The sequence below is a fragment of the Mercenaria mercenaria genome, unplaced genomic scaffold, assembly GCF_021730395.1.
Source record: "Mercenaria mercenaria strain notata unplaced genomic scaffold, MADL_Memer_1 contig_2226, whole genome shotgun sequence".
NCBI classification, from domain to species: domain Eukaryota; kingdom Metazoa; phylum Mollusca; class Bivalvia; order Venerida; family Veneridae; genus Mercenaria; species Mercenaria mercenaria.
The window spans coordinates 27376-55259 of record NW_026460271.1 but is presented as its reverse complement, the minus strand read 5'-3'; the positions used below and the strand labels follow the sequence as shown (position 1 = coordinate 55259).

General features: G+C 33.8%; 1 protein-coding gene across 1 annotated transcript in view; it reads right to left on the bottom strand.

Annotated features, from left to right (window-relative positions):
- Window positions 1-9648: 9648 nt before the first annotated feature.
- Window positions 9649-27884, bottom strand: part of LOC128552278 (interferon-induced protein 44-like) — a gene marked incomplete at its 3' end in the record, with an annotated part of 36670 nt that continues 18434 nt past the window's right edge. Inside the window, exons 2-5 of the mRNA XM_053533308.1 lie at window positions 24250-24305; window positions 17413-17610; window positions 13298-13444; window positions 9649-9817 (exon numbers count right to left, since the gene is read on the bottom strand). Of these exons, the coding sequence (XP_053389283.1) occupies window positions 9649-9817; window positions 13298-13444; window positions 17413-17610; window positions 24250-24305 (570 nt within the window). The remainder of the gene's footprint in view (window positions 9818-13297; window positions 13445-17412; window positions 17611-24249; window positions 24306-27884) is intronic.

The window sequence follows — 27884 nt, the reverse complement described above, 5'->3', positions numbered from 1 at the left end:
ACAAATTACGCTTACAAAACCAGAAAAAAACAAAGAGACTTGTAGGGTTAGGGGTTTTACTTTGAATCATATAAATAGTCAGTTGATCAATTTTGAAAGTGTAAAGCATATTGTTACCGATCCAAAAGGATGTCCAAGCATTACAGTGACTAATCTGCAAAAAAGTTGTAGAGATAAGAGAAAAAGGAAAATAGTCAATCAAAAAGAAAACAAAAAATATCAAGAGGTGTAGACAAAACGTAGAAAAATTGCAGATTTTGACACTGAACCATACGAATATTTAGTTAGATACAATGTATTGTTAAAATATGTTTTAAAATTATATTTATGTTACCCTCGTTTCAATTTTTTTCACCTGCGTTTCAGTTTCTGTCATCTGCGTTTTAATTTCTGTCATCTGCGTTTCAGTTTCTATCATCTGCGTTAAAGTTACTGTCATCTGCTTTTCAGTTATTGTCATCTGCGTTTCAGTTTTTGCACTTTAACATGTAATTTCCCATATGGTCTGTTTTTTCCTCCTATGTATTTATGTAGCCAGATGAGTCCAGGGAATGCTCTAGGATTATAACGAGCTTTTGATATACGATAACACAAGTGCCTTAAGTCAATAGCACAGTCCAAATGGGCACTGTACACAACGTTTGTGATAATCATGGTTTGGACTACGCAATGTCTTGACTATAAATGAAGATAAATTGTCTCATATCTGTAATATAAATACAAGTCAGATCACGTGGCTTGTATTTTCTGTTTAGGTTTATTGAATTATAGTACTTATTGAGACCTTTGGTTAGATACCCTACATGCCTAGTTTTAGTTCAATTATGAAGGAGTTAGCCGGGTTTAAACGCTTGAGTGATTTTGGCTCATTATTCGGTCCCTTTTAGAAATACGATTATCAAAATATACATTTTCTCCTTGATGAGACCTTTCCATTGATACCTCACTTGACCAGGTTCGAGTCTAGGAATGCACTGAAAATGTGAATTTTACGCATGATTGATTTCACTTTCGGTTTGAGTGTACCAACTTATAGTACTTGTTGAGACCTTAGGTAAGATACCCAACATGCTTAGGTTATCTTTAATAATAAAGGCGTGAAGCCGGGTGTTTCCGGATGAATGAATCCGGTTTTAACCTCAATATCTGGAAAACGGATAGAAATAGACCAGTAATAGTACACATTTTCCAAACCTACTTGACAATATCTTTCTAACGGTACCAGTCCCGAGCCTGTACGATGACTTTGAAATTTAATTACTTCATTTCCGGTTGACACTTAAGTTATGGTAAAGTGTACCCTATAGGTTTTACAAAAATGTCAGATACCCAAAATGTTAGACTAGCTCCTGGACTATGATATATCTTTTTACATTTTTATGATTGAATATAGTGAACAGTCTATATCCTATGTCCAATATCATAGTCTAGTACAATCCGAAAATTCACAAACCAAATTTTAGGTTTGTTATCAATCAATGTCAAGAACTGACCACAGCTTAACTGATAGAGATCAGTGGTTTATCTCCACATGTTTATGCAACTCATTGAGACCATCTGGTAGCTGGGATTTACAATTTTATCAGAAAGGAATTTCATTTCTCAGTACTTGGTACTTGAAGTTAGATTGAAAAATCTGAAAGATACACAATTCCTATGGCTTGTCATAAAATGGACATAAGGAATTAAACTGTAACTGAATAATAAAGGAGTAGAACAGAATGTGTTTTTCCCCGAACTGGTAGCGAAAAAAATTAGCTTTTGCGACCTTGAACGTTAAAAGACGGAATGCACATATAATATAGTGATATCACCTCTTGGTGCATTAATGAATATCCAGGTTCAGGGGCTGAATAAATGCATATTAAATTGCTGTCTTTGAAGAACAGTGAAACACAAGTACAGGCACATAAATCTGCAATCTTGCTCTGAGAATATTGGACAGAATGCTTTCATTTCTTCTTTTCCTGTATTCTGTTAGTTAGAGGGTCTATGGCTTTTCTGGATCTAAAGCAGGTGTCACATTCATTGGAGGAATTTTTAGCTTCAAACATCTGTATATAAATACATGAAAGCACATTTTTTACATCAAAATTGGTATTTTTGCAGAAGATAGAAAAGTTAAAGTTAGAAATACATTTAAGCTGATAATTCTTGCAAGTTTCTGTGCAAATTTCGCATGTTGTATACTATATTCTTCAGTTAACTCCAGTTAGTTATCTATTACTTTACAAATCAAGAAAACCCCATACTTGTATAATCTTTGGTAACGATTAGCAGTGTCAAATGTTTTAAAATAAAGAATAATTGATTTGTGAAAAATATAATGTTAAATAGAAACATTTGGTTTCAAAATGTTTATGGTGTTGAATAGGTAAATCTGCATATTAATATTCAATTACATATCTCTTATAATGCACATGCATTTGTTCAATTAATCGCCAGTGTAGAGAGGACTGGGGGTGATTGAAAATCTTATGTATACTATAAAGTAATATTATTTGAAATTTTAAGCGCTGGTTATATCATCTTATTAGACCACTTTATTTGCTATTTTGATGATAATAGTACAGGTTCTTTCATGGAAGGCTTGTTCAATTTACCAAATACTTCATTTTAACATCAAAATGCTTAATACTTTAATTACAAGTAAGCATTTGATATTTGATATAAAATATACAGCATTAGGAAGTTACCATTATATCTCCGCCCTTTCATTTGAAAAATGCCACATGTCAAATGCAAAATATTTAGTGCTTAAGCTTAAACATTGAATCATAATTGTCAAATGCGATGACAAAACAATACTATGGAAGGCTGGTGCGTCATGCTAATTGCCAAATGCTAGATGACAAATAATTTAATAAAATAATAGCATTTAGCATTAAATAATTGGTATTTAGCATAAAGTTATTGGCGTTTAGCATTAAAATTGACATTCGGCAATTAACAAACCAGCCCTCCATACAAAGCTGAATGCTTACATGTATTGTCCGATGTTAGCATGACATGGTAGAACATACAAGGGCTTCAAATCAGACTCATAAGACATGATGCAGATCTTTATTTCATAAAATCAATGGACAATTAGCATAATCTTTCAGCAATAAACATTAGATATTTGGAATTTTCGCAAGTTTTGATATTTTTCAATCTTCGTTAAGAAAATAAAATATCTTTTTTGTTTGGTGCTGCAGTGACTGCATTGAATGCATTGCATTGATGGTCATTGAAAATGTTGTCAATCTTTTAAGAAAACTATCAAAATGTTCTTTAACATCATATATTTGATGGTTTGAAAGAGGCACTTCGGTCCGTATGTGACCCAAACCTGATGTCGTCTCACTTCCAGTACTCAATACACAGATTAACTTGGACAGATCACTAGGCCTTTGTTAATGTACCCGTCCATAAGTCCACAGACGCTAGACCTTGTGGCGACTTTAAATGGATTAACTGTGATAGTTGAATAGGCTATTGTTAACGCATCCGCTCTTAAATAAATACACGCCAGACACTGTGGCGACTTTAAAGGGATTAACTTTGACATGTTTACTTCTTATTGTCCGTCCATCCGGCATTAAAGCAACACACGCTAGACATTGTGACCATGATCACGTTTGATGTACTCATGACCTTATCTAAATAAAGTTTATGAAGTCATTGTAAGAATAGGTCCGAGCATGCGCATTTAGGGATAATACAATTATGATTGGAGTCATTTTGTCTTTTACTTTTAGTTTACATTACTTCTAACGTAGCTATCTTTAATAAGGCTTAATGTTTCTTTGTTTTTTGTTTTTATCAAAAATATGATGAATATTTTGCTTTAGATTATTATTAATAAGTTCTTTGTTTACCATAAAATGTTTTTATTCATTTAGGTCATAGATAAATCTATATTGTCAAATATAATTAATATATTATTTGATTTTCTTGTAATGTTTTGTTTTCATGGTATATCTTAGTCTAGGACAGAGCACCTGACCCTCAATGTGCGCGATCACGCCCTAGATAGGTATACAATTCAGCTCTGTATACTTAAGTGAGATATAAATAGCAGAGTGAGGTCATTCTTTAAACTAAAACGTTTCTCATAAATACGTCATTTTAAAATTAGAATCTAATATGGCCGCCGCACATGCGCACTTATTTTGATTTTTTATGCAAATGAGTTACTATTTATAGTAACTAGGTCATCCAAGATGGCGCCCGTTTGTTTACAAGTAAAGCGACCCTTATACTACTAAGGTCGACAACACGAATAAACCGCTATTGTTAAAACCAGAATAGAAATAAATGCAAAAATCGGTGTTTTAAAATATGTCAAAAATTTAAGATATATTACTTGTGACGATTTGTGTGATCGGACTTTGAGTATGTCTAAGAAAACTATGTTATATAACGTCATTGAATTTTACATGAAAGAATGTGCTAAACGGTGGAAAACCGACATAAATGCTCCACATGGTCAGAGCAAAAGAGGTAGAAATAAATTATATAATTATAAACTGTTTAAAACAAAATATGAAATAGAACAGTATTGCAAAATTATCCTGTCACGTTGCAAAACTTAGGATAGTGTGTAGCATCAAGACGTATTGAACTGGATTATATGAAAGACTAGATACGATTTAAAGACTTTGCCCATTTTGTAAGGAAAATACTGAGGATGAAAATCATGTCATTATCGACTGTCAATTATACAGGACCTTAGACAATAATTGTTCAGAAAAGCAATTCTATTGAAGCAGAATTTAGGCATTTCAAATGAACGTTTTCATTATTTTTTACAAATATAGCTATTGTTTGTTTTACAGCAAAAACCCGCTGCTTTCTTATTTTAAGAAGAAGAAATGAATTTGTATATAAATAATGTAGTTATTAAATGTACAAACAACTGGCTATTGGACTTACACGTCCGTCGGCGTCGGTGTCCGCATCGGTGTCTCGATTTGGTAAAATTTTTGTATGTAAGCTGGTGTCCCAGTAACCACGTATTGGAATGAATTGAAACTTCACACACGTATTCACTGTGATAGACTGATTATAGTGCACTGGTTCCATAACCCTTTTTTGCTTTTCTTTTACAATTAAGGTTTTATATGTAAGCTGGTATCTCAGTACCCACTGATGGGAATAGATTGAAACTTCTAACACTTGTTCACTGTTATGATCTGACATGCAGTGCATGGGTTCAATGACTCTACTTTACATTAAGCTTTTGTATGTAAGTTGGTATCTCAGTATCCACTAATAGGAATGGATTGAAACATCACACACATATTAACTATTATGATCCGACATGCAGTACAAAGGTTACATAACTCTACTTTGCATTTTAACAAAAGTATGCCCATTTCTTGACTTAGCTGTTTGTTGCTGTTGTTTTTCTTGTTAAGTTTTTGTAGGTAAGCTGGTATCTTAGTACCCACTGATAGGAATGGATTGAAAATTCACACAATTGTCCATTGTCATGAGGTGATATATATTGTAGAGGTTCAAAAAAATCCCTGTTTTGCAATTTTACAAAAAATATCCATTTTTTCGACTTTAATATTCATTCAATTGATAAGTTTGTTGAATAGTACAGCATTGCTGTCCTCCGACAGCTTTTGTTGCAATGGTATTCACCATGGCATTTAGAAATACATTTAATAGAAACATACATTTTCAAAAAGTTTTAATAGCTGTATCTGTAATACTAGCACAATGTTCTTATATGTATCAATGTAGCTATTTAGGACAGTCTGTAAACAGTTGTTTCATCTGTTGTTCAATGTAAATGAGACCGTTTTAGTATTTTATGTCTATTTCCTAGACTTTAGATGATAATGATAGAATTGTAATTAATGATTATACCGGTATATATAAGTATGTTTTAAAGTTATGTCTGGCTTTTTATAGTAGAAGTCAACTTTATCTGTCGCAGTCTCTTTTAATTCATAAATTGTACGCTGTATTAATGTTTTATTAATTATTATGTTGAATGTGTATTGATAAACTGTGAACAGACTATAATAAATAATTATAAAAATGTACAATTTAAGTAGGTTACATAACGCCAGTATGTTAACGTAAAACCAGTATTCCTTGCTTTTTAAAAGAAAACGTATTCTCTAGCAGTACTGAGAACTTTGCAATATGAATAAGAGGAGGGGTAGCGGAGAAGGAAATGTATTCTATCATACCGTCATGGAGGACATTTGCAATACGCGGAATATCACGACCACGACCTCTCGATTTGCAGAACTACACACTATCATCTGAACTAGTATAGATAAAAAAGAAACACAATCGACCAATCGACACGAACTTGAAGCATATTTTATAAATATTCTTTACATGCGTTCTTCGAAACCGAAATATTACGTAATATTTTTTTATAGTTTATTCTGTTAAAACGATGATATTTCACGCCATTTTAATTTTAGCAATTTTTATCAAAGGGCAAAAGCCATTTTTCAATGTAAACTGTACCAAGTCCTCAAAAGATTTTTTCTTCTTCTGTTAACAAAGAATTTGGCTGAAATATATATGACACGTTCTGTGTTTCTGCGTCGTTTTAATTTGATGTGATAACGAAATATCAATACAATACACAGTACTACCAATCTGTTCTGTCTCGTGATCAGTGATATAAAGCTCATAAATGCAGCCATTCTTGTGAGTAGGGAAACACATTCTGTAAGTTCAAGCGTTTATTTTCATTTCAGAAACAATATATAAAGAGAAAACAGATGTACGGATCATGAAGTTTTTGATATTCTTGCACGAACTATGCTTGTAATGATTTTATGAAATACACTATGTCTGAATTCATTCGATCACCACTTTTGATGTATAAGGAGAAGTTGGAAGTTACTTGCGGATAACAGAGAAGTATCAATACAAAATCCAGGAACATTGGTTAGCTTAACTGCCTGCGTTACATAATTGAATTACTGTTCCAAGCGGTACTTAACTAAAACTAACAAACAAAGGAAACTACGTGTATCTAAAGTAAGAACTTAAGATTCAGTTTTGTGCTCCTTCAGTGTTAACAAACTAAGATAAAAGAAACATAGGTGAACTTGATGGATATGAAATGAAGAAAACTACTGAATTCAGTTAGAAACATTAAAAAACAAAATATACAGACACTGACTACACTGAATTAAGTAGTGGAATATTCCTAGATATACTGGAACATTATGAGATACAGTAAGGGATGGAAGCTATGTTTTGATCGTAATATATGAAGTCTAAACTTCAATGAAATGAAGCATCAAAGGCTATTAAGAAGGCGCGTTATGCGCATGACCTTTCTTTGTGAAAAGTACAAACTGTAGCAATAGACTTAAATACATTTACAATGAAATGATACAAAATGCATCACGATCAAATTGTAATGAATGTCATTCAAACAAAATAAGGTGATTACAGTCATGGAATTATTACAACTGCCACAAAGTAGACAAGTTGCTATGATATTTTGTTAAGTCAATATTACAGTTTATATGTGTAAAAACTGATGTTCTTCTTTGGTCAGTTGTTTTCCATTTTAATAAACAATAGGTTATAAGGCAACGCATTTTTCATTAGAGCTAGCCAACAGAAGAGCAAAATGTAAATACGCTTTACATGTATTAAGCTATATTAAAGTGAAAATAACATCATCAAGACGTTGCAGAATGTAATTCCTGTACTCGCGCTGCCAAATATTGTAACATGAACTATGTTATTCAGAAATTTCGTCATGATATCAGAAACTTATCATTTCTATGGCAAAATATTTTCAGCAATATTCAGTGTCAGTCAGAAGGCACTCGTCTCATCCTAAAAGTCTTGAGTAGTATTTAGTGCTTTTAATGTTAAAGTTTCATATTATTAATTAAAATATGTTATAAGGTTAAGAAGTACTTTTGACACATAATGCCTTAGTATAGTATAGTCATTAACTATATGCAATATTTCAAAATTAGTGATACTTTACGATATTTCTAAATTATACAGAATGATAACTATAAGTTTCTCATTTTATATCCATTAAGCCATGTTTTACATTTGTTTCTACCACTTAATATAGTTTCCATTCTTGGCAATCTTTTGCAAATCTAACGATCTTACTTCAAGAACCTGTTAATTTTTGTTTTGTGTGGCCTTTCAACAGTAGATATTTTATTAATAAGTACATTTCAAAAGAATGCATTTCTGAATACTTTATAACTCATTTGAATGACTGCAGAGATACACTTTACGACCACACAAAACAATAGTTACTATTAATTAGGAACACCATTGTAACCCTTTATCAGAGATTTGATGTGGTCATGGATGTAACATACTTAATCTATACACAAAAATTCATAGTCAAAGTGAAACATAACGGTGATTTCATTTTTTTCTTACATATTTTTAGATACAACCTAATAAGTAGTAACGTATTTTCAAGCACCGTCAAGGAAAAGGTCTCACTACCTGACAAGTATGGAACTATACTGTTTTGTTAGAGTATTAAGTAACTTAATAGTAAATTATTCCTAGACTATTTCTAATAAGACGATACAATAAAACATAATTATTGAAATGGTAACGTAAAATGTATAAAGTATGTTACGTACAGCTTTGTTTACACTATATCAAACTATGATACAGCTCACATTATCACATTTTTATCGCAGTTTATTCTATCATGCTTTTTAGTTTTAGTAATATCTTATTTCCTGGGATGTTGGATTTAGCATTTGTTCATTATATGTGAATTAGCTAAACATACCTAATGCCGAGTAAATTATTTTCTTCAGAGTAACAAAATACTAATTTAGAAAATACCGAGGGACTTTAAGAACATATTAAAAATGTTTGATACATTAAATGTAGGCTGTCATTTTGTAAACTTTTCATTTATATTCATGAAATGCGAAATTAAATACTGCTAATAAAAGGCCAATGTCTAAGCTCTTTTTTCTACCACATTAATAGTTTCATCACCTAAACTGACCAAGATATTGTGGATTTTATTCTATACGGTTGCCATTTGAAAAATGAGCGTATGCCACGAAAATAGTAAATCATAAGTAGTTCAACACACTTTTTCATGTGATAATTTTCTATTGTCACACAGTTGTACTTGACCTATGAAACGTTCTCTTGGTGTGCATGAAAGGACGTACTGGCTCTAGACGTAGCACTAGTTTTCTACATTGCCTATGAAAACCATTGTTGGCGAGGGATTCTTGTGTTAGCTTGTTTTCTTTGATCAGTAAAGAAATAGAAATATATTCTATCCGCTAAAATGGATTAAATAACATTTAGGCATTTAAATAAGTATCAACGTGTACAGCGCGGGTCGAGGTTTCAGCTTATAACATGGAAATTATATAATGTCCGTTCAAAATGTATTAATTTCGGTCTAGGACATCTCTCTTTTTCTCATGTAAATTTCCGACGTTTTACTTAATATGTGCAGGTACACACATATCATTTGCAAAAGTTTCATGTATATTTTTTTCAGTATTATGTAATTATAAATATACTCGGACAAGCATTTCTAGAATTTACAGATCTTTAGTATTTTTTCTGACGCAGAAAAAAAATGTTTGTGTTACTGTATGTGATTTGCAGAGGAATCAAGTTTTTTGTAATATAGGGTAAGTAAATACATACTTTGCTTGTTAATCGCATCCAATAATGTCATCACGCTATCTTTATAGTACTGGTGTATCTCGTAGACTTCAACACAATCGAATACGAATATGGCACAGTGAATCATTTCTGATAATGAAGGGTCTGCGACGAAATGTTCGTTTTCTTCAGAAATTGTCTCTTCGGTAAACTAAAATAAACAGCTTAAAATGGGTATATAAATATCTAAATGACTCTTCCACACGCGGTCGATCAAAGTCAATTATAAAATATTGCAAACTCACCCAAGAAGACATTCGATAACTAATGATATCTTTGAAACGTAATTAGATGACTTGTTTGATATCATTTAACAAATAGTTTACGTCTGCGAGAACTATTTTGAGACACACTACTTTTTTGGTGTTACGTTACATGCGTATTTGGCACTTATACATTTATACATGACCATTTTTGTGATTTACATAACATGCCTTTAGTTATCTTTACATACATAAGACATTCATCCGGCGGGGAAAAGTTTTATTTATACTGTCGCATAACTTTGGAACAAAATGTTGAAAAAGAGAGCGAGGCAAGGGACCGGTTTAAGCTATTGCCACAGGCAATTTCAAAGTCAGTGATATATAAACAATATTGTACTATATATACAATATGTATTATAACACGACCAGCAAATAACCTACATACATGTAGAGCAAAATCTATCTCGGGCTATTCTGCAATAAACCACTCGCGTGCAATGACGTCATCCGATCCAGGTGCGTAGCACGGTCGTAAAAAGTAGTTACCATGTTTTCTAACACTGTTGATACTAGTATGTCATGTTAGAATCGAAATAATAAGTTCCCAAGTGTGATTTATCGTAGAATAACCCGAGTTTTTCGTTCTTATGCGAAACAATAAATCACTCAGGCCTACGGCCTTCGTGATATATTCTTACGCATAAGAACTCAAAACTCGGGTTATTCTACGATAAACCACGTTTGGGAACTTATTATTTCTTACAAAACACAACACTTGGATTAAAATTTGCATATACATGTACAAAAACCATCTATAAATATGAAAAAGTATTTAATTTCTATTTTTATAACATTTCATTTTGAAACTGGTTGGAAAATTTGAGAAAAATATAAGAAATCATCATACTAAAAGGAAGTTATTCTGAGAAAACTACATCAACATATTTTTTCACTGGGTCCATCTGACACATGAGCCTATATCAAAATATTTTAAAGACTGGACAGGAAAAAAGCAATGTTAACCTTTGACCTTTATGTGTGGCATTGACCTTTACGATTGCTGTTTAGCTATTGCCCATGACACATTGTCTCATTATGGGGAAGATTTGTGTAAGGTAATATTAAAATTCCTTAATTGATGACAGAGTTATGGATCGAAAAGAATAAAAAGTCCTTTTGATCTTTGACTTCAAACAGTGACATTGACCTTTGAGTTCAGGATAAGGAGTTGCGTAAGACACGTTGGCTCATTGTGGAAAGCATTTGTGATAAGTAAAGTCTATATCCGTTCATGATTGACAGAATTATTGACCATACAAAACCATCCTATCTCCCACTGACCTCCAAGTGTGACCTTGACGTTTGAGATAGGGGTCTGGGTGTTGCGCAAAACACGTCGTCTTATTATGAAGTACATTTGTGCCAAGTAATATTAAAATTTCTTTGAGGATTGGTGACTTGCAGACCGGACAGATGAAAAGCCCAATTGGCATTTGACCTCCAGGTGTAACCTTGACCTATCAGCTAAGGGTCCGATTTTGAGCACAACAATGTGTCTCACTCAGGGATATATTTGTGTCAATTGATATTTAAATCCTGTTTTGCATGAAAAAGTTATGGATCGGACAGGAACAAATACTAATTCACCTTTGATCTCCACGTGTGACCTTGACCTTAAAGCTAGAGGTCTGGATGTTTCGCATGACACGTCCTCTGATTATGGGACAAATTTATACCAAGTAATATTGTAATCCCTTGATGGATGACATTCTTCTGGACCGGACACGAAACAGACACTGTTTATGCCATGATAGCTTCTGACTGCCAAGTGTGATCTGATCTTTAAAATAGGGTCCTGAAAGTTATGCATGACACATCGTCTAACTATGGGGAACATTTGTGGTCAGTAATATTAGAATCCCTTTATGGATCGCAGAGGTATGGACCGGACAAGAATAAAGCCCTGTTGACCTTTGGCCTCCAAGCTAGGGTCTGGGTTTTACGCATAACACTCCATGGACTCTCATCATGGAGAACATTTGTGCCAATTAATGTTAAAATCCCTTGATAAATGACTTAGTTATGACAAGACAGCCAATTTCATACCTGACCGTTGCTTTTCAAGTTAGACATTTTAAATGAAATTCGGGTAGTGCCTCGTAGTCGGGAACGCCATTTATAAGTTAGATGCCATTTAACGTGTTTAGCTAATTTGCATATTGCGCTAGCAGTCCAGTTTATGCCTTATTTACGCAATATCTTCAGTATCAATTACGTAAAATCTTATTTACACATGTTGAGAACTACGGGCGTACAATTTCGAACAGGTTGAGATGACCATACAACGTTTTCATAAATGTTCTTTCATTACCGCATGAAAAAAAATATTGTAGGAATTACCTACCAGTGAAACGAGTCGATATTTACCCCAACACCGTGCCAATTTGGTTGTGTTTCTAATCGATGTAGCTCATTGCAGAGTTGGAGCGGTCTTCTGCGCATGCCCGGAAGTGATTATCTAATGTCGCGTACGGCGAAAATGCGCATTTAATGTATAATATGTATAATATACTGACTAGAGGTTATGGTAAGTATCACTATAGTTACAAAATATATACATTTAAAGTACTTTTAGTTCAAATTGCTTCAATGCGACATATACCGGCGCTCCAACTATGCATTGAGTCACAGCTGTTTCTAATCACGTACCGTACCCATACCGTACATCCGTATTCGTAAACTATAGGTTTTGTTCGGAGCAACGCGGAAACTTTCATCGTTCTATGACATCAAAATACTTCAGAAACACCTTAAAATCCGCTTATTAAAAATCTGCCGTTTGATAATTTGATATGTCTCTAAGTCATTTGCTCAAACACTGAAAGAGTATTTCGTACCAAGCTGCGTTGTAGAAATACCCGCCATACCCCACCTCGCTGAAATTTGATTTAAGCGAAATCTAATATGGTGACCTATCAATAGTAGTACCAACTTAAAATTGACAAAAATATGCAAAAATAGCCCTTGGGTCTGCTGAACAAGTATTCCTTTCTTTACAAAATCATTTTCTTTTGATTTCTCTGAGCATGTTTCAAATGGATATATTGTTTTCCGTTATAAAAATGCTTAGATATCAAATTTATGCTGGTTATTGTACTTTACTGAAATATATTTTAGGAGTATAGAAATTTTGAAAAATGTTAAAAATAGCACCATATCTAGGGGCAAATTAAACTGAAACAAAGCTGGTGACCTAGTATTTTTATTTCATTTTTCAATACATCATAACATGATCTTTTAATACAAAACATTTCATCAAAATCTATTATTGAGAAAAAAAATCGAAACTGTAGCGAGCGTCCTTAAAGAAAATGTAAAGTGCTTGATATATAGTAATAGCAGTCTGATTTTGTAAACAATATTACCTCATAGGGGTCTTTTATTTTCCCTTTTATTAACAGTTCAATGTCTTTCAAAAACGGTCTCATTTCCTCATCTTTCTTCTTTGGAAGTCCTGATATATCACATACACGAAATTGAGCCATATCACCAAGAAACTCATAGCTGCGATACTGCAAATAATCAAAAAGGTTTATTCTTCTTTTATTCCAACCTATTAACAGTTATAACATGGTTTATTGTTGCTGTAAACGCTGGGAATAATTATGATATGCGAAAAGAATAAAATAACAAAGTAATAACCTGATGTTCAGAGAACTCTTTGCTTTAATAGTAACCCCAATTACCTGTCTTTGATCGTCTGAGCATTTCAAAAATGAACTCTGTAACATATATTTTAGCAAACTTGATAACGAAAAAGAGTTTCATATGTATGTTTCTGATCTGCAAAAAGTCGCTCCGTTAGCCAAGTTAGCCAAATTTATTGCCCAGCAAATAGACATTTACGAATTAAGTCTACGTGGACTGTGAACACCTAAGACGATCGATTTTTCAAAGGGACCGTCTCAACATGATAATTTTAATTTATGTGTGGTAGGAAAACATTCCTATAATGATGTTAATGTCTGGCTTATTATGTCACCGCACAGGATAAGATTTGGATTTGTCTATCCGTCTGTCTGTTTGCAAGAGAGGTGTTTTGTTACGCATATCGCAAAAAGTATTTGATCTAGCGTCATAATACTTTCCTAAAATGTTCTTCAATATTATAAGTTGCACATCTGCGACAAAGTTGAAAAGATGAGCTAATCTATTCACAGTGTATCCGTATTCCATCGTCGTCGTCGTCGGAAATGAAAAAAAAATCTAAACTGGGTTAGCTGGGATCATAATGTAGGTCAGCAGGTAAAACATTGTGAAAACTGTAGAAAACGTAATATCTTGCGTCTCCATTCCTTTGTTGTTATTATACGCCCGAAGGAACGTATTTTTGTATACCACGGGTGTTCATCTGGCCGTCTGTCTGTCTGTCTGTTTGTGTGTTTGTCGACTCCGCTCTGTAACTCGAGAACCCCTTAAAGGATTTTAAACAAACTTGACAAATGTTCTCCACATCAAGACGACGTGCAGAGCGCCTGTATAAGGTGGCTCTCTTTAAGGTCAATGTCACACTTAGGTGTCAAGGTCATATGACTTTGTTTTGAGTCCGCTCTGTAACTCTTAATCTCTTTGAGGGATTTTAAAGAAACATTGCACAAATGTCCACCACATCGAGACAAGGTCAATGTCAAACTTAGGGGTGGAGTCAAAGGTCATGTAACTTTTTTTCGAGTGCAATGTGTAACATTTGAACTGCTTGAAGGATATTAAAGAAACTTGGCACAAATGTTCACCACATTATGACTACGTGCAGAGCGCATCGCTCGCTTTAAAACTTTTGGCGATATGTATACCATAACTTCTCTCTGATGGACAGAAACACGGAACAAGAGCATTCAGTAAGACAGCGCGCTCGACTTTTCTTAGTACTTGACTCTGAATTAGAGCTTTGCCAGTAAAACAATTCCAAGTTTAAACGGGACATAACCCTGTCAAAATTCAAATCAGAGTAATGGGAAATATTTCTCTACGTGTAGACTTTGATCATAGTAAATAACTATTTTAAATTTCAAGTCAATAGCTTTGATAGTAACAGAGATATTTGACTTGATCTAAAACTTAAGTCAAAAATTCTAAGTTAAAAGGTGGCATAATTCTATCAAAATTCAAATCAAAGTTATGGACATTGTTTCTCCTGGTGAAGCCTTTGATGGTAAATGAGTATTTTAAGTTTCAAGTCAATAGCTTTGATAGTAACATAGATATTTGACTTTATCAAAAATTTTAACCGAAAGTTCTATATTAAAAAGGGGCATAACTCTGTCAAAATTCAAATCAGAGTTATGGGGATTGTTTTTCCTAGTGTAAACTTCGATAGTAAATAACTTTTTTAAGTTTAAATTAAATAGCTTTGACAGTAACAGTGATATTTGACTTTATCAAAACCTTTTACCAAAAATTCTAAGTTAAAAAGGAGCATAATTCTGTCAAAATTCAAATCAGGGTAATGAAGATTGTTTTTTTTTTGCTTATGTACATGTATTTAATCAACATCATCTTTGATATGATGCTGAACCTTTCTCATTTGCTAATACGGTTTAGATATATCTCTGCCATGTTATAACAGAGAACATGAAGGAATCTATTTTTTCTGCAAAAATGAAAAGAAAATTAACTGTCGATGCTTAGTTTCGATCTCTCACGTCCAAAGATCTGTTTAATATAAACAGTATGCTTTAGCTCTGAGCTAATTTGTAATTGGTGTGAAAACTAGAAATATTTAGATTTCGACGATTTAGAAAAATGTTGAATTCCCTATGTTCCATTTAAATCTATTGATAGACATGTTTGTAAACATCACGTTATTGGTTTTCCGATACCTCTATCCGAAATGCTAGTGCCACATGTTGTCATTATTGCGTGTTACGAATTAGACGTAATTTAACATTTTTATGTCTATACATTTTATTTTTTGTAAAGAAAATCTTGAACGTGCACGAAAGACGCAGTCCCTCATTCAGGATTAGGATTCATAATTCATAGATCATTCGAGACTATGCCTGTATTGTTCTTCACTGAGTACAACAATTTTGTGTTAATTTGTTATCCGTACACCATAGGTTTGCAAATGGATCGCAAACACCTTTGAAGTCTTAGTGTGACATTGGCCTTGGAGCTAGGGGTCTGGGTCTTTTAAAGCATGACACGTCGTCTCAATATGGTGAAAATTTATACCAAGTTATTTCAAAATCCATTTATTGATGGAAGAGAATTTACACAGACGCACGCACGCACGCACGGACTGACGAACGAACAGTGCGATTTTAATATGCCTAACTTCGGGGGCGTAAAAGTACCGGAAATAATATTTAACAAGAAATTGAATATATTTTATATTCGTACCGGAAAATGTGGTGCTACGTTTTAATGAAAGGGATTATGTGCGTTTAATAAAATTTTCGTTGACATTCTTAACAAAGATATTACTAGATTTTATCTGGATCGGATGCCGTCATTGAACAAATGGTTTATTGCAGAATAACCCGAGATAGAGTTTGCTCTACATGTATGTTGGTTATTTGCTGGTCGTGTTAGAATACTAAATAATGTCACTTAAAGAAATAGAACAACAAGGTAAGTTTTTATTTTCAGAATGTTTACAGGTCCGCTGTAACACGGGTTTTTACACAATCCGTGTATGCGAAGAACATTCCGAATTGTGAAGTGCAGTTTTAAAACCGCTAAAAAGTGAAAATAACATTTGGATTTACTGATTTTAATCTGATAAATGCGTACTATTCCTTCCCCATTCCGAAGCAAGGTCTCATATAAGAAACGTATATCTTATTCTATTCTGGAAATATAACTGTGTGAATTGAACTTTTGAAATTTTCAAAATATCTTTAAATTTTTAAAATGGATCACAAGAGCGTTATAAAATACGTTTTTGAAAGACGATACTTTTAATTAGACGAAACATTTCGCTCCAACACAAATTGTATCGAGTTTGTATTTGTTGTATTACGAGTACAATGGAAATATCTTTTACTCTAAGCTCTTATCTTAATATATCTTAATGACCTGAAATAATAACTATATAAATATATATATATATAAAATTAAGTTATTGTTTAGTTCAGTATTGTCAATCTTATTCAGGCCTTAAACAACTTCATTACTTTTACAATGCATTAAAACTTGTAGATACATATGTAAAAAAGATTATTATCTTTGCATCGGGAAATATGCACTCGTTCTTCAGCAGAAGAATATGTTGCTTCTAAAATTGCGCAATATTCACGCATCAGAACTTGTGCATATTTCTCGATACATAGACAATAACCTATAAATAGTACGAAGAAAACAAGCATTGTGTATTTTGCTCTATTTTCTGATGTTCGAATCATTTGAATTTGGCAGATTTGGAGGAATTTTACTATTAACTGACCATTGATAAAAAAAATTCTACTATGTAATTGGTGTACAATTAAAGTATAAGTAGATACATACTCACAGGCTAAAGCTCAAGAAATAAACTTACAATTGTCGTAACATTTGACTCCTTTTCAGCAGCGTTACAAGCAGTAAGTTTGGCTTCTTCGCTAATAGAGGCAAAAGAGTTGATTAGTGATGATTTTCCATGTCCTTTAGGTCCAATAACAAGTACTCTAAGTTGTGTAATACCAGATTTCTTAGTTGGTAAGACTTTCACAATTTTCTCTCGTAGATGATCTGCAGTCTAAACAAGAACTTTTATTAGATGTACATTATGTCAATTCTATTTCTACAATGACGAGACATGTGGTATGTTCTGTACAGTATTCGTATTTTATTTGATTAATATATTTCGTGACAAAGATTTTCTCTACTTTTAAAAAAAAAAAGTTAATAAGATTATTGACGTTATGGTCATTCTATAGAGCCGACTAGAAATGTGTTAGCTTTTCAATATAATTGACTTATCTTGAATCAATCATCAAACATTCATTTTAAATCACAACTTTTCACTGCGAATTTTAGCAACTATGGACACCAGAAATATGTTATTTTTGTAAACAAATTATTTCGTGGATTCATTTCACTCTACCAAAACTATCTTGTTGTGTCAAAAAAGAAAGATCTAAAGTACGGAAACAAAATGGCTCCAGTCATCTTGTCATTTGACATTTTGTAAGGGAATCTTGTTTATATTTGCCATTTATATTTACCTCAATTTGATCGAGAATCTTGCGAAAACAACAGGCTACCATTTCAAAGGTCAAGGGCACATTTGGAAGCCAAAAGTCATGTCTCATCTTGTCGGGGCCATAATTGACTTGCATAGGGATTCTTGTTTATATTTGGCATGAATTTTAATTAACCTCCATGAGACAAAGTGTCACATGCAAAGCCCAGGTTCCTATTTCAAAGGTCAAGGTAAAAATTAGGGACCAAGGGTAATTTTAGAGCTTACCCGGGCTATGACTTTGATAAGTATGGAGGAATCGTAAATGTTAACCTCCACGAGACGGAGTGTTGCGCGAAAACCCAATGTAACTAATCTAAGTCAAGCTAAGGTGTCAAAGAACATTTAAGAGCTTGTCCGGGCTGAAACTTTGCCATGCATAAAGCAATCGTTTTTATTTTTCACTCGGCTAGAATGTTTGTTATAATGAAACGGGGTGTCGCAGACAACTCCAAGACCCCTACCTCAAAGGTAAAGATCACACTTAGGAGTCAGAAGTCATTTTAGAGCTTGTCTGTGCAATAATTTGACATACATAAAACAATCTCATTTTATTTGTCATAAATGTTTGTCTCAATGGGACGTAGTGTCACGCAATACCCAGGCTCGTTTTTTAAAGGCCAAGGTCACACTTAGGGTTAACTTAGACAATAACTTTGGCATGCCTAGAGCAATCTTTTTTTATTTGGCAGATTCCTATTTCTGGACTTACAATTTTTTATAGAGTAACTTTCCTTTTTGTTCCTATAAATAGCTTATTTTGCAACCTTTTATTGTAAACCCCGGGGAAAAACCGAGACATCTTTTCTGTGGTACAACATGGATTCTTCTTCAAATTTTTAGGTGTATTTTGACATACCCGATGGTCAGGATTTTTGTGGACTGAAAAACACTTGTTGTGGACTTATAATCTTGATCAGTATTATATACAAACTCAATACTATTAAATATTGTCAGATAATGAACAGTGATGATAAATCTACCTTCTAAGTTGTTTAAATTAGCCATACTCTTTAAAAACATAATGTCCACATTTAAAACATTACAGCAGAATATGTTTATTATAATATCTCAGTCCACATTAAATAGAATCATCTTATTTTCTATCATCTATTATATAGGATATTACATGAGTGTCTTTTCATATGGAATTAATTAAACAAATTGAATAAAATATTAAATGCGAGGCTCTGTCGAGCATTTAATCAATTTTATTCAACGAATTTAATATATTCAATGTGGAAAGTCACAAACGTAATGTTCTTTTCTCATATGGTAGCTTTTCTGTCGAAACATTGAAAATTCTACTTTCTTTTACTATATACAAAAGTCAATTTGACCAACGTCTCCTGTACTACAAACGACGTCGACGTCAAAGCTTTATTACAATAGTGAATTATCATTTTTATAACAGCTTTATTACACTCCCGCCACGTCAAACATGTGATAATTTGTTTTATTATGTTATGTTATTTATGTTGCATTTCTTTGTTATGTCAGATGCTCTAAATGAGCCTTGACTTTTCAAAATAAACTGGACCTTTTAGAATTACTTCCTCTTGTTGTTACTATAAATAGCTTATTTTGTAATTTTTGCCATTCTACCAACACTACTTTTCTGTGGTACAACATGAATGATACATTACAGATTAGGTGTATTTTGTTTGAAAAATTAGAACTTTTTTGTTTGTGTGAATGATCGCTTTTTTTAAAATATCTTCAGTTTGGGTCAAGATATTGAAATGAAACTTGTTTTTATTGGCTGAAATGTTTGAGTCATTCAGGCTGTGTCCACAAATAATGGACTCGACTTTGTTGCCTTTTTGCAAAATAACTTCTGAATAGAATCTTACAGTCACAGTTTTACCCTTGACATGAAATATGCCAGAATTATTCCAGGTGAATCCCAAAACGAACCCAGCATAACGTTACTTGAAGAGGGAAATAGTTTTAACTTCTTCATCACGATTAAAAAGCCCAAAGTTCTTTTTGGGTTACCCTTGATGCTTTTATGTCTTGTCAGCTGCTTCAGTATCCACCTAACACTTACCTAACTTGGCCATACATAATGCTGCGTGTAAAATCTGATGTGCCGATGCTTTATCGATCCTAAACTGATAAGCTTCTTCCTGTAATATCACTCTTCGGTCTTGGTTCGAAACAGTCGCCATCATTGTAGCGGGTCACTGTTTCAACGGGCTGGCTTAGGCTTGTCACTTACGCTTGTCCTGCCTCCAACAAATGTTAAACCAAGCTAAAAAAGCTTGAGTGGGATATGCACGCATTAGAAAAAAAAAACATTTATTCAACCGTTGAAAAATGTGACAAGTCTTTTCACCCTCTAAAAGCAAAACTTTTACTAAAGTTATATCTCTGTCAGCTTATAGTCCATTTTAGACGTTTAAACACGCAAAACGTTTTGGTTAACACTTCTCATTGAAAATAACTGACCGATGTATAGTGCTATAAAATCTAGTTTTCGCTCACGAATAATATGCGTAGATTGCTGCACGAAGAAAGACAAAAAGTCAGGATATTTTCCTACCGCCCTCGTACAAGTGAAGATATGTATGAACGGTAGCGCATAAATTTTCTAATACTAAAACTCTTTTCTTTAGTTTGTAGAGGAAAACGTCAGGTGCCAATCAAAACATTGTTGAAGGCTTATACGGGTACCACTGTTCTTCCGCAATAAAGCTAGATGACTCCCTCACATAAAGAATTTCACACCCAAAGAGAGGTTAAGCTTTGAACTCATATAAATGACGGGTAAGTAATTTAAAGCCAGCGACCTAACCTACTTGGCTTCCTTTCATTACTGAATGAATTCAAAGTTTTTGAAATTATAAACTGCTAAATTGTTAGTCATTCACTTACTTAACTTTTTTGAAAAATAACATTAAAATGCTCACAAGACTTATAAATCATATGAATTATATTAAAAGTGCGTATTTTGTAATGTGTAACGTTATTTAGTAACAAAATTGGTAAAGTAGTAGCCTACCTACTTTTGTCAACTCTAAATTCCCAAACCAATATCAATATCTGTTGGGTTTTCTTTTAAATCACAAATTAAATAACAAAGTTGGTACAAACGAACGAGTTGAATTTTGTGGATACTAGTTGGCCAAATTTACTCTACGAATTGAGTTAACAGGTACAAGTTGACTAACATAGAAAAGTTGAAAGTCTATAGGTCGCCAAACACGAGAAAAATGAAAATGCTGCAAGCTCGCTTTGATTGAGCATTTTCATAGACGATAGTGGAAATGCATGCTACTGTCCACGCTCGCTAGCCCCGGGTTCATCAGTACTCAACATTTACACATGCTACTAGTACCAAAGCAATGGTCATGTTATGTCGAAAGGTGATTCCAGAATAAATTTCACCATTCACACATGAAATAGGAAAAAGTGTGACGTTTGAGTCTACAGAGTAGTGCATTCGTTCATTGCTATTATAAGGAAATACTGGGTGTCTATCGTTATTTTCATATATTGTTTACAGGTATAATTATATGAAGACAAGTAACCTTTTTAGTGTGTAATTTTCTATGATTCTTCTCAGCTGGCCACCTACATGATATGCATGGTTCAGATGTGTGATGATATCACCTCACCTCTGTCATTGAATTTTACAAATTTTACCACCCACGTAATTAGTTAGATATTGTAACTCATTATAATATAAATTTTTACAATTTCTTACATAGAGACTGGATCGCATCCCTATGTTTGTTTTGTTATATCTTTTGTGTATTAGTTTTTAAGAGGAAGTAACTCCAGCAAGTTGTTTCTAAATTGACATTTTTATTGCCCCTGACTCAGCACGTATGCATGGTTTAGCAATCAGATAAAATGTGCCATTTTAGAGGATTAAAATTTACTTCAAAAATGTTTGCAGTACTCGAAAAAATAACAATGCAGCCAGGCAGCTAGACTAGATTCGCCTAGGTTCATTCCGTTTTCACGAATCTTTGTCTCTGAAAATACATGCATTTAGTGTGTAAAAATTGCTTTTCCTAAAGACTAGAATTTAATACACGGGAGTGATTTCTATAGTCAGATGGACATCTTTCCATAGATAGCTTTATTTGAAAATAGATTTAGATATATTACTATTGATAAACATTTTTTCCTGATACATGTTTTCCATAGATAGTGCTTTTTTTCTTTCAATTAAACCGGGACCCCAGTGGAAATATGTCTTCGGACTTTTCTGGGCTTTCCAAGCATCAGCATACTATTTCAAGTCAGGATCTTTGTCATCTTGGATATTTTTAATCAAATAATTTTAGCATGAATTTAAAGAATATTATTATCTAAGAGCATCTTTCAGAGTCGATAAAATTCTGTATATTTTCTGTGATCATTATAAACCGTGTGATATTATTATTTTTGTTCAATTTAGATGTTCAACATTGAAATTTTATGCACACACTTTTATTTTCTATCGTTTTAATACTATGTTATATATTTGTATGATATTTCTGATGTTAATTAAAAGTATCTATCGGTTCAATCCAGTAAGTTTTACTATCAAAATGTTTGTTGAATGGTCTAAGGTAGAAAACCATTACGGGTTTGTAATGGTTATTTCTCTGTTTAAATACTACAACACAAAATCTTGAGCGCATGCAGATGGGTACAGCGTCTGATATTTCTTCCGTATTTCCAGTCATTTTTTAAATTTTAAAGAACAGTACACGTCCTATCATTTTCATGCTTCTCATAAAATATGTCGAAACATTCACCTAAACTTCCTAATCCGTCTTTGCAATTAGAACTTACACAGTTCAAATAATATTTCTGGAAGTTGAATTACCTCTTCATTGAGAAAAAGATCTATCCAACATGAAATACCCTTTTTGTTATTTTCTTTCCTTTGTCCATACATCATGGAAACATCGGAGGGACTGAGAACATGTATGAAAAGACCAAGGTGGAAAATTGTACTTGATACAGAGTGAAGACTAAACCGATTTACCTTGAGGACAAATCCTCTTAAATCGTTTGAAGCAAGGATTGTAACGCCATATTTTCCCGTACTTTTGTTTTGATCATGTTTTGCACACCACATGAAATATTTCGCCACAGTGCTTATAAAACTGTCAGCATAGAAATGATACTTTCTTGAGTCATTTGTTTGAAAAAAAAGACAAAATTTTAATTGGCCAGATTTGTTCAAGACAGTGTTCCTTAGCCAATGAAATTATCCTTATACAAAAACTACATGAAATGTTTATAGTAGGAAATTGATGTTTTTGTTAAAAGACTGCATCTAATCGTTTATGTTTATCTTTTTAAATACCAAAAATGATTTTTATTAAGCCAATAATTTTGCTTTTGTTTGATTTTTGTTGTAGGGTTTCTGAAGTATTATATTATTTAATGCCAATTTATTATGTCAAAACGAGCTCTATTAGGTCGAAATGATAACCTACATGTTTTGGAACCGTAAACAAAAAATAGATACAATAAGGTACTGTGCCTGTCTTTCATTAAATATCTCATCAGAAGACGTCCATTTAAATATAGTCCTCTGCAAATGCATGTGACTTGGCTAAATACATGAGTAAATTGTATATATAGATTCCGCAGAAAGTACAAACACAGAGATTTAAAATAAATAAATCAGTAATCAAGTAGTCGGACCATTTTGTAAGATCCATTAACAATATCTGCTGCAGTAAAAGTGACACTTAGGTCCGCGAAAATATTGTGGATTTTGCTAGGCCGGATCATACCCGGCGCAGGCGCCTCGTGGGATCTACACCTGGGAAAAGCAACTCGAGCCGGATATCACATTGCAGATAAAGGTACTGTCGTAATAACCCTATTTAGTTAAGCAAGTTCTATTTGCAACATAACACACAGTAATATTTATATACACAAATACGTATATTTCGTCAGCATATTTTCTGTATAGTTAGTGTTAACTCTTTTAAATTATGAAATGTGGACATTGTAAAACTTTCAGTTAACTTCAAAGTGGATGTATTGTCACTCTAATAGAAATGTATTTGATATCAGATCGTCATGGCACGCAATTCTTTGGCAAATCAAGTACATTGTTTAGTCTTTTACGGATGTCATTGTGCATACTAAGGAGTAACAAAGACAGAATTATATCTTTGCATGGAAATAACTTACCTCTTTGGTCCATTTGAAATTTTCTACAGGAACTCTCCAGGGAGACCACTCAAGGCCTGAAATGTAGCGTAAACTTAGTAATGGCATTCACACATTCAACTTAATAAATAAACTTATAGTTTTATCATAAAAAGGTAACATTGTCAGAATAATTCTTTTTTGCTTGCTGCATAACGGTGTTAAACCTTAAGTTGTAAATCTATACTGTATGGTTGCTTAAACGGTTATCTACATTTACAATTCGCTATATTGTACTCGCTGATAAAATGATTACTGCAGTATAGAGAGTAAGGTGTTGACAGGTACATTGGAATTTTACACAAATTTATGAGAATTTATCAGTTTTGTTCGCACTTTAGCGAGAGAAAGTCGCATGTTATATATGCAGTATAAAGGGTGTTAGAGTGAATTGATGGCTCGATTTAGTTTCTTGATCTTGTTGTTGGAGATTGATGACGTACGTTTCATTGTGCATAATTGTTCATTTGCTCAGTTAATATTTTGGTTGTTTGGTTGTTTACTTGTGGTTTTGTTTTGAAGTTGATACTTTGGTTGTTGGTCGTTGACCTTCTGCAGTTTGGTTGTGTATTGTTTATTTATTATTGTGCGCTTTGCAGATTAATTGTTTGGTTTTGAATATTTCTTGGTTAAAGCTTGTGCTGGCCGAGCATAAGTAAGGAAATGTTCATCATATATACCTGCGTATATGTGATAAAGCTTGACGAAATGCGGTGCCAATTAAGTTATGTTTGTGGAGAGAATGTTTGTAGTGTGTGTTTTATTTAGGTGTAAATAGTTCGTCACCATGCTTAAGTATATAATATTTATACAGTGAAAAAGATATACAGAATAAAAACTGCAAAAAATACACACGCGTAAGTAAATAAGGAAACAATTAAGTGCTAGTTTCAAAGGTAAAGATTAGCCATAGTCAGGCGGTGCAAACTACCTTCCTTACTTTTGGTAACGCCTCGCACGAACCAAAGTTCCTGACAAACTGAGGGCTCGTCCGGGATCTTTATCAAACAACTAGCAAAATATTGCTTGTTTGCATGTTGAAATATTGTATTATTTTACGATGTTTTGATGTTCTGAAAAGGTGTTAAAACGGCGTTCAACATAGTGTGTTTCAGTTGAACAGTATTTGTTGAATACTGAAATTTTGAGTAATGGATTATGATAAACGGGTTTCGTTTGGCGAGAGATTAGGCTTAAAGGAAGATGTCTTACTTGAAGAAAGAAGCTGAATGTCTCCGGAGGAACGAACGTAAGGAACGGCGCGACCAGGAACGTCGGCACATAGATGCTGAAATGGAGGAAAGGAAACGCTTATTCGAGCTTGATAAATGCAAGTATATGGCTGAAGAGGCCGAGAGGCAGAAGCACATAGAGGTTAAACTTACAGAGCAAGAAATTGAATTTATGATATTGAAAATAGAAGCAGGGACGTCAGCTGATATCAAACCTTCTGTTGAGGCATCGAATAGCAGAGGTCTTAGACCAAAGCTTCCAAAATTTGAAGAGAATAAAGACGATATGGATGCTAATCTTGAACGGTTTGAAAGGATTGCACGTAGGCAAGAGTGGAAAGAAGATACTTGGGCCATAAGCTTGAGTTCTTACCCGGGAAGGGTCTTGAAGTGTACATGCCCTCGTAACAAGCTTCGGACTACCATGCATTAAAAACAGCCGTTCTAAAAAGAAACCAGCTTACGGAAGAAGGTTTTCGGGCTAAATTTAGAGAAAATAAACAAGAGCTAGGGGAGATGTTATTTCAATATACGGCACGGCTTGCCAGATGCTTCAGCAGATGGACGGATATGGCGGAGGCCACAGATACTAACGACAAGTTGAAAGACTTAATTATTAGAGAGCAGTTTACTAGGACCTATTCATCCTTTGTGGTGGCTCTTTTTCTTAAAGAAAGGAAACCTAAAAGCCGTAATGATGTCATTACTCTGGCAGAGCAGTACATAGAAGCTCATGGCCGTACGATCTCGTACAATAAGAATTCCAAATCTAACAATAACCCTAATAAATTCACACCACACCCAGTTCAGAACCAAAACCAAAAGCCCCCGTCCTATTATAAAGCGGGGCATAAGAAAGCCCCATGTTCTATTTGCAATTGAGAGGACTCATTGCAAAAGACTGCCGAGATCAAACAACAAGCGATATGGGGAAGCTGCGATGATGTACAGAGGGCAAAATGGTGGTAGCTACCGCGATAGGCGCGACCCTTCACCAAAATATTGGCGCACAGGGACGACAGAAAATAAGCGAGATGGTAAACCAGATAAGAAGAAAATATCGGGCATGTGCATGTCACTTCCTCCGGAAAGCTCATACGAAGGTTGCATAGAAACGGGAAAGCTCAAGCTTGCTAATGGAAATTCAGTTCCAGTAGTTACAAGTAGTTGTACTATCGAATCCTTAGAAGGCGAAAGGCAGTTAGACTTAAAGCAGGGTTATGTCGGAGAATAAGAAGTTAAAGTACTTAGAGACACCGAGTGTGAGTTAGCAGTTGTAAGATAGAAGTTTTTTAAAGAATGTCAAATGTTGGAGAAAAACTGTGTAATGATAAAAATAGATGGGCGTGTAAGTACCTATGGCAAGCATAAAATTTCAAGGGTGAAATAAATACCATGGTTTTAGAAACTAATTTGTGATTTGGTTTTAGACAACATTAGTGGCGTGCTAGATAAACCAGATGAAAAATGGGTTGGTCGTGATGCTAGTAAGGTAGAAGCAACGGATATAAATGTAGCTGCTGTAGTCACAAGTGAGCAGAGAAGGAGAGGAAGCTATGAAACCAATTAAAGTACCTGTAGTTAAAGAAGATGAGATAATGACTTTCTTAAGAAAGCACAGTCAGAGCATAAGTCTATGAACAGACTATGGAGATACGCCAAAGAGAAAAAGATTATGTCGACAAAAGGTGGCAATAAGTACAGATACGAGATAAGTAGAGACGTATTTTACAGAATCTTTGAGACAGTGAAGGGCGATATGAGAACAGAAACCAAGCAGATAGTGTTCCCGAAGATATACCAGAAACGAGTAATATCCTTGGCACATGAATCTATAGTGGGTGGACATCTCTCAGTTCGCAAGACTGTAGACAGAATACAGTCGAGCTTTCGTTGGCCAGGAATAACAAGCCATGTCACAAGGTTTTGCCGTTCATGCCATATTTGCCAGAAAACAGTACCGAAGGGTAAAAATCAAAAGTTACCTTTTGGACAGATGCCAATCATCGATTTTCCATTTAAACGTATTGCTGTTGATTTGATTGGGCCAATTTCGCCTGTGTCAGAAAAAGGAAACCGTTATATATTGACCGTAGTTGATTATGCTACACGTAATCCAGAAGCAGTAGTTTGCCAAGAATAGAGACAGAAAATGTTGCGGAAGCATTGATAGACATGTTCTCTAGAGTAGTTTTCCTTAACAGAGGTAGCCAATTTACAACGCATATTATGGAAGAAGTATGCTAGCTTTTCTCCCTTAAACAGTTCTTTACGACACCTTAATACACGAATGTAACGGCCTTTGTGAGAAGATGAATGGACTTCTTAAACGTATGCTGAAGAAAATGTGCCAGGAGAGACCCAAAGACTGGGATAGATATATAT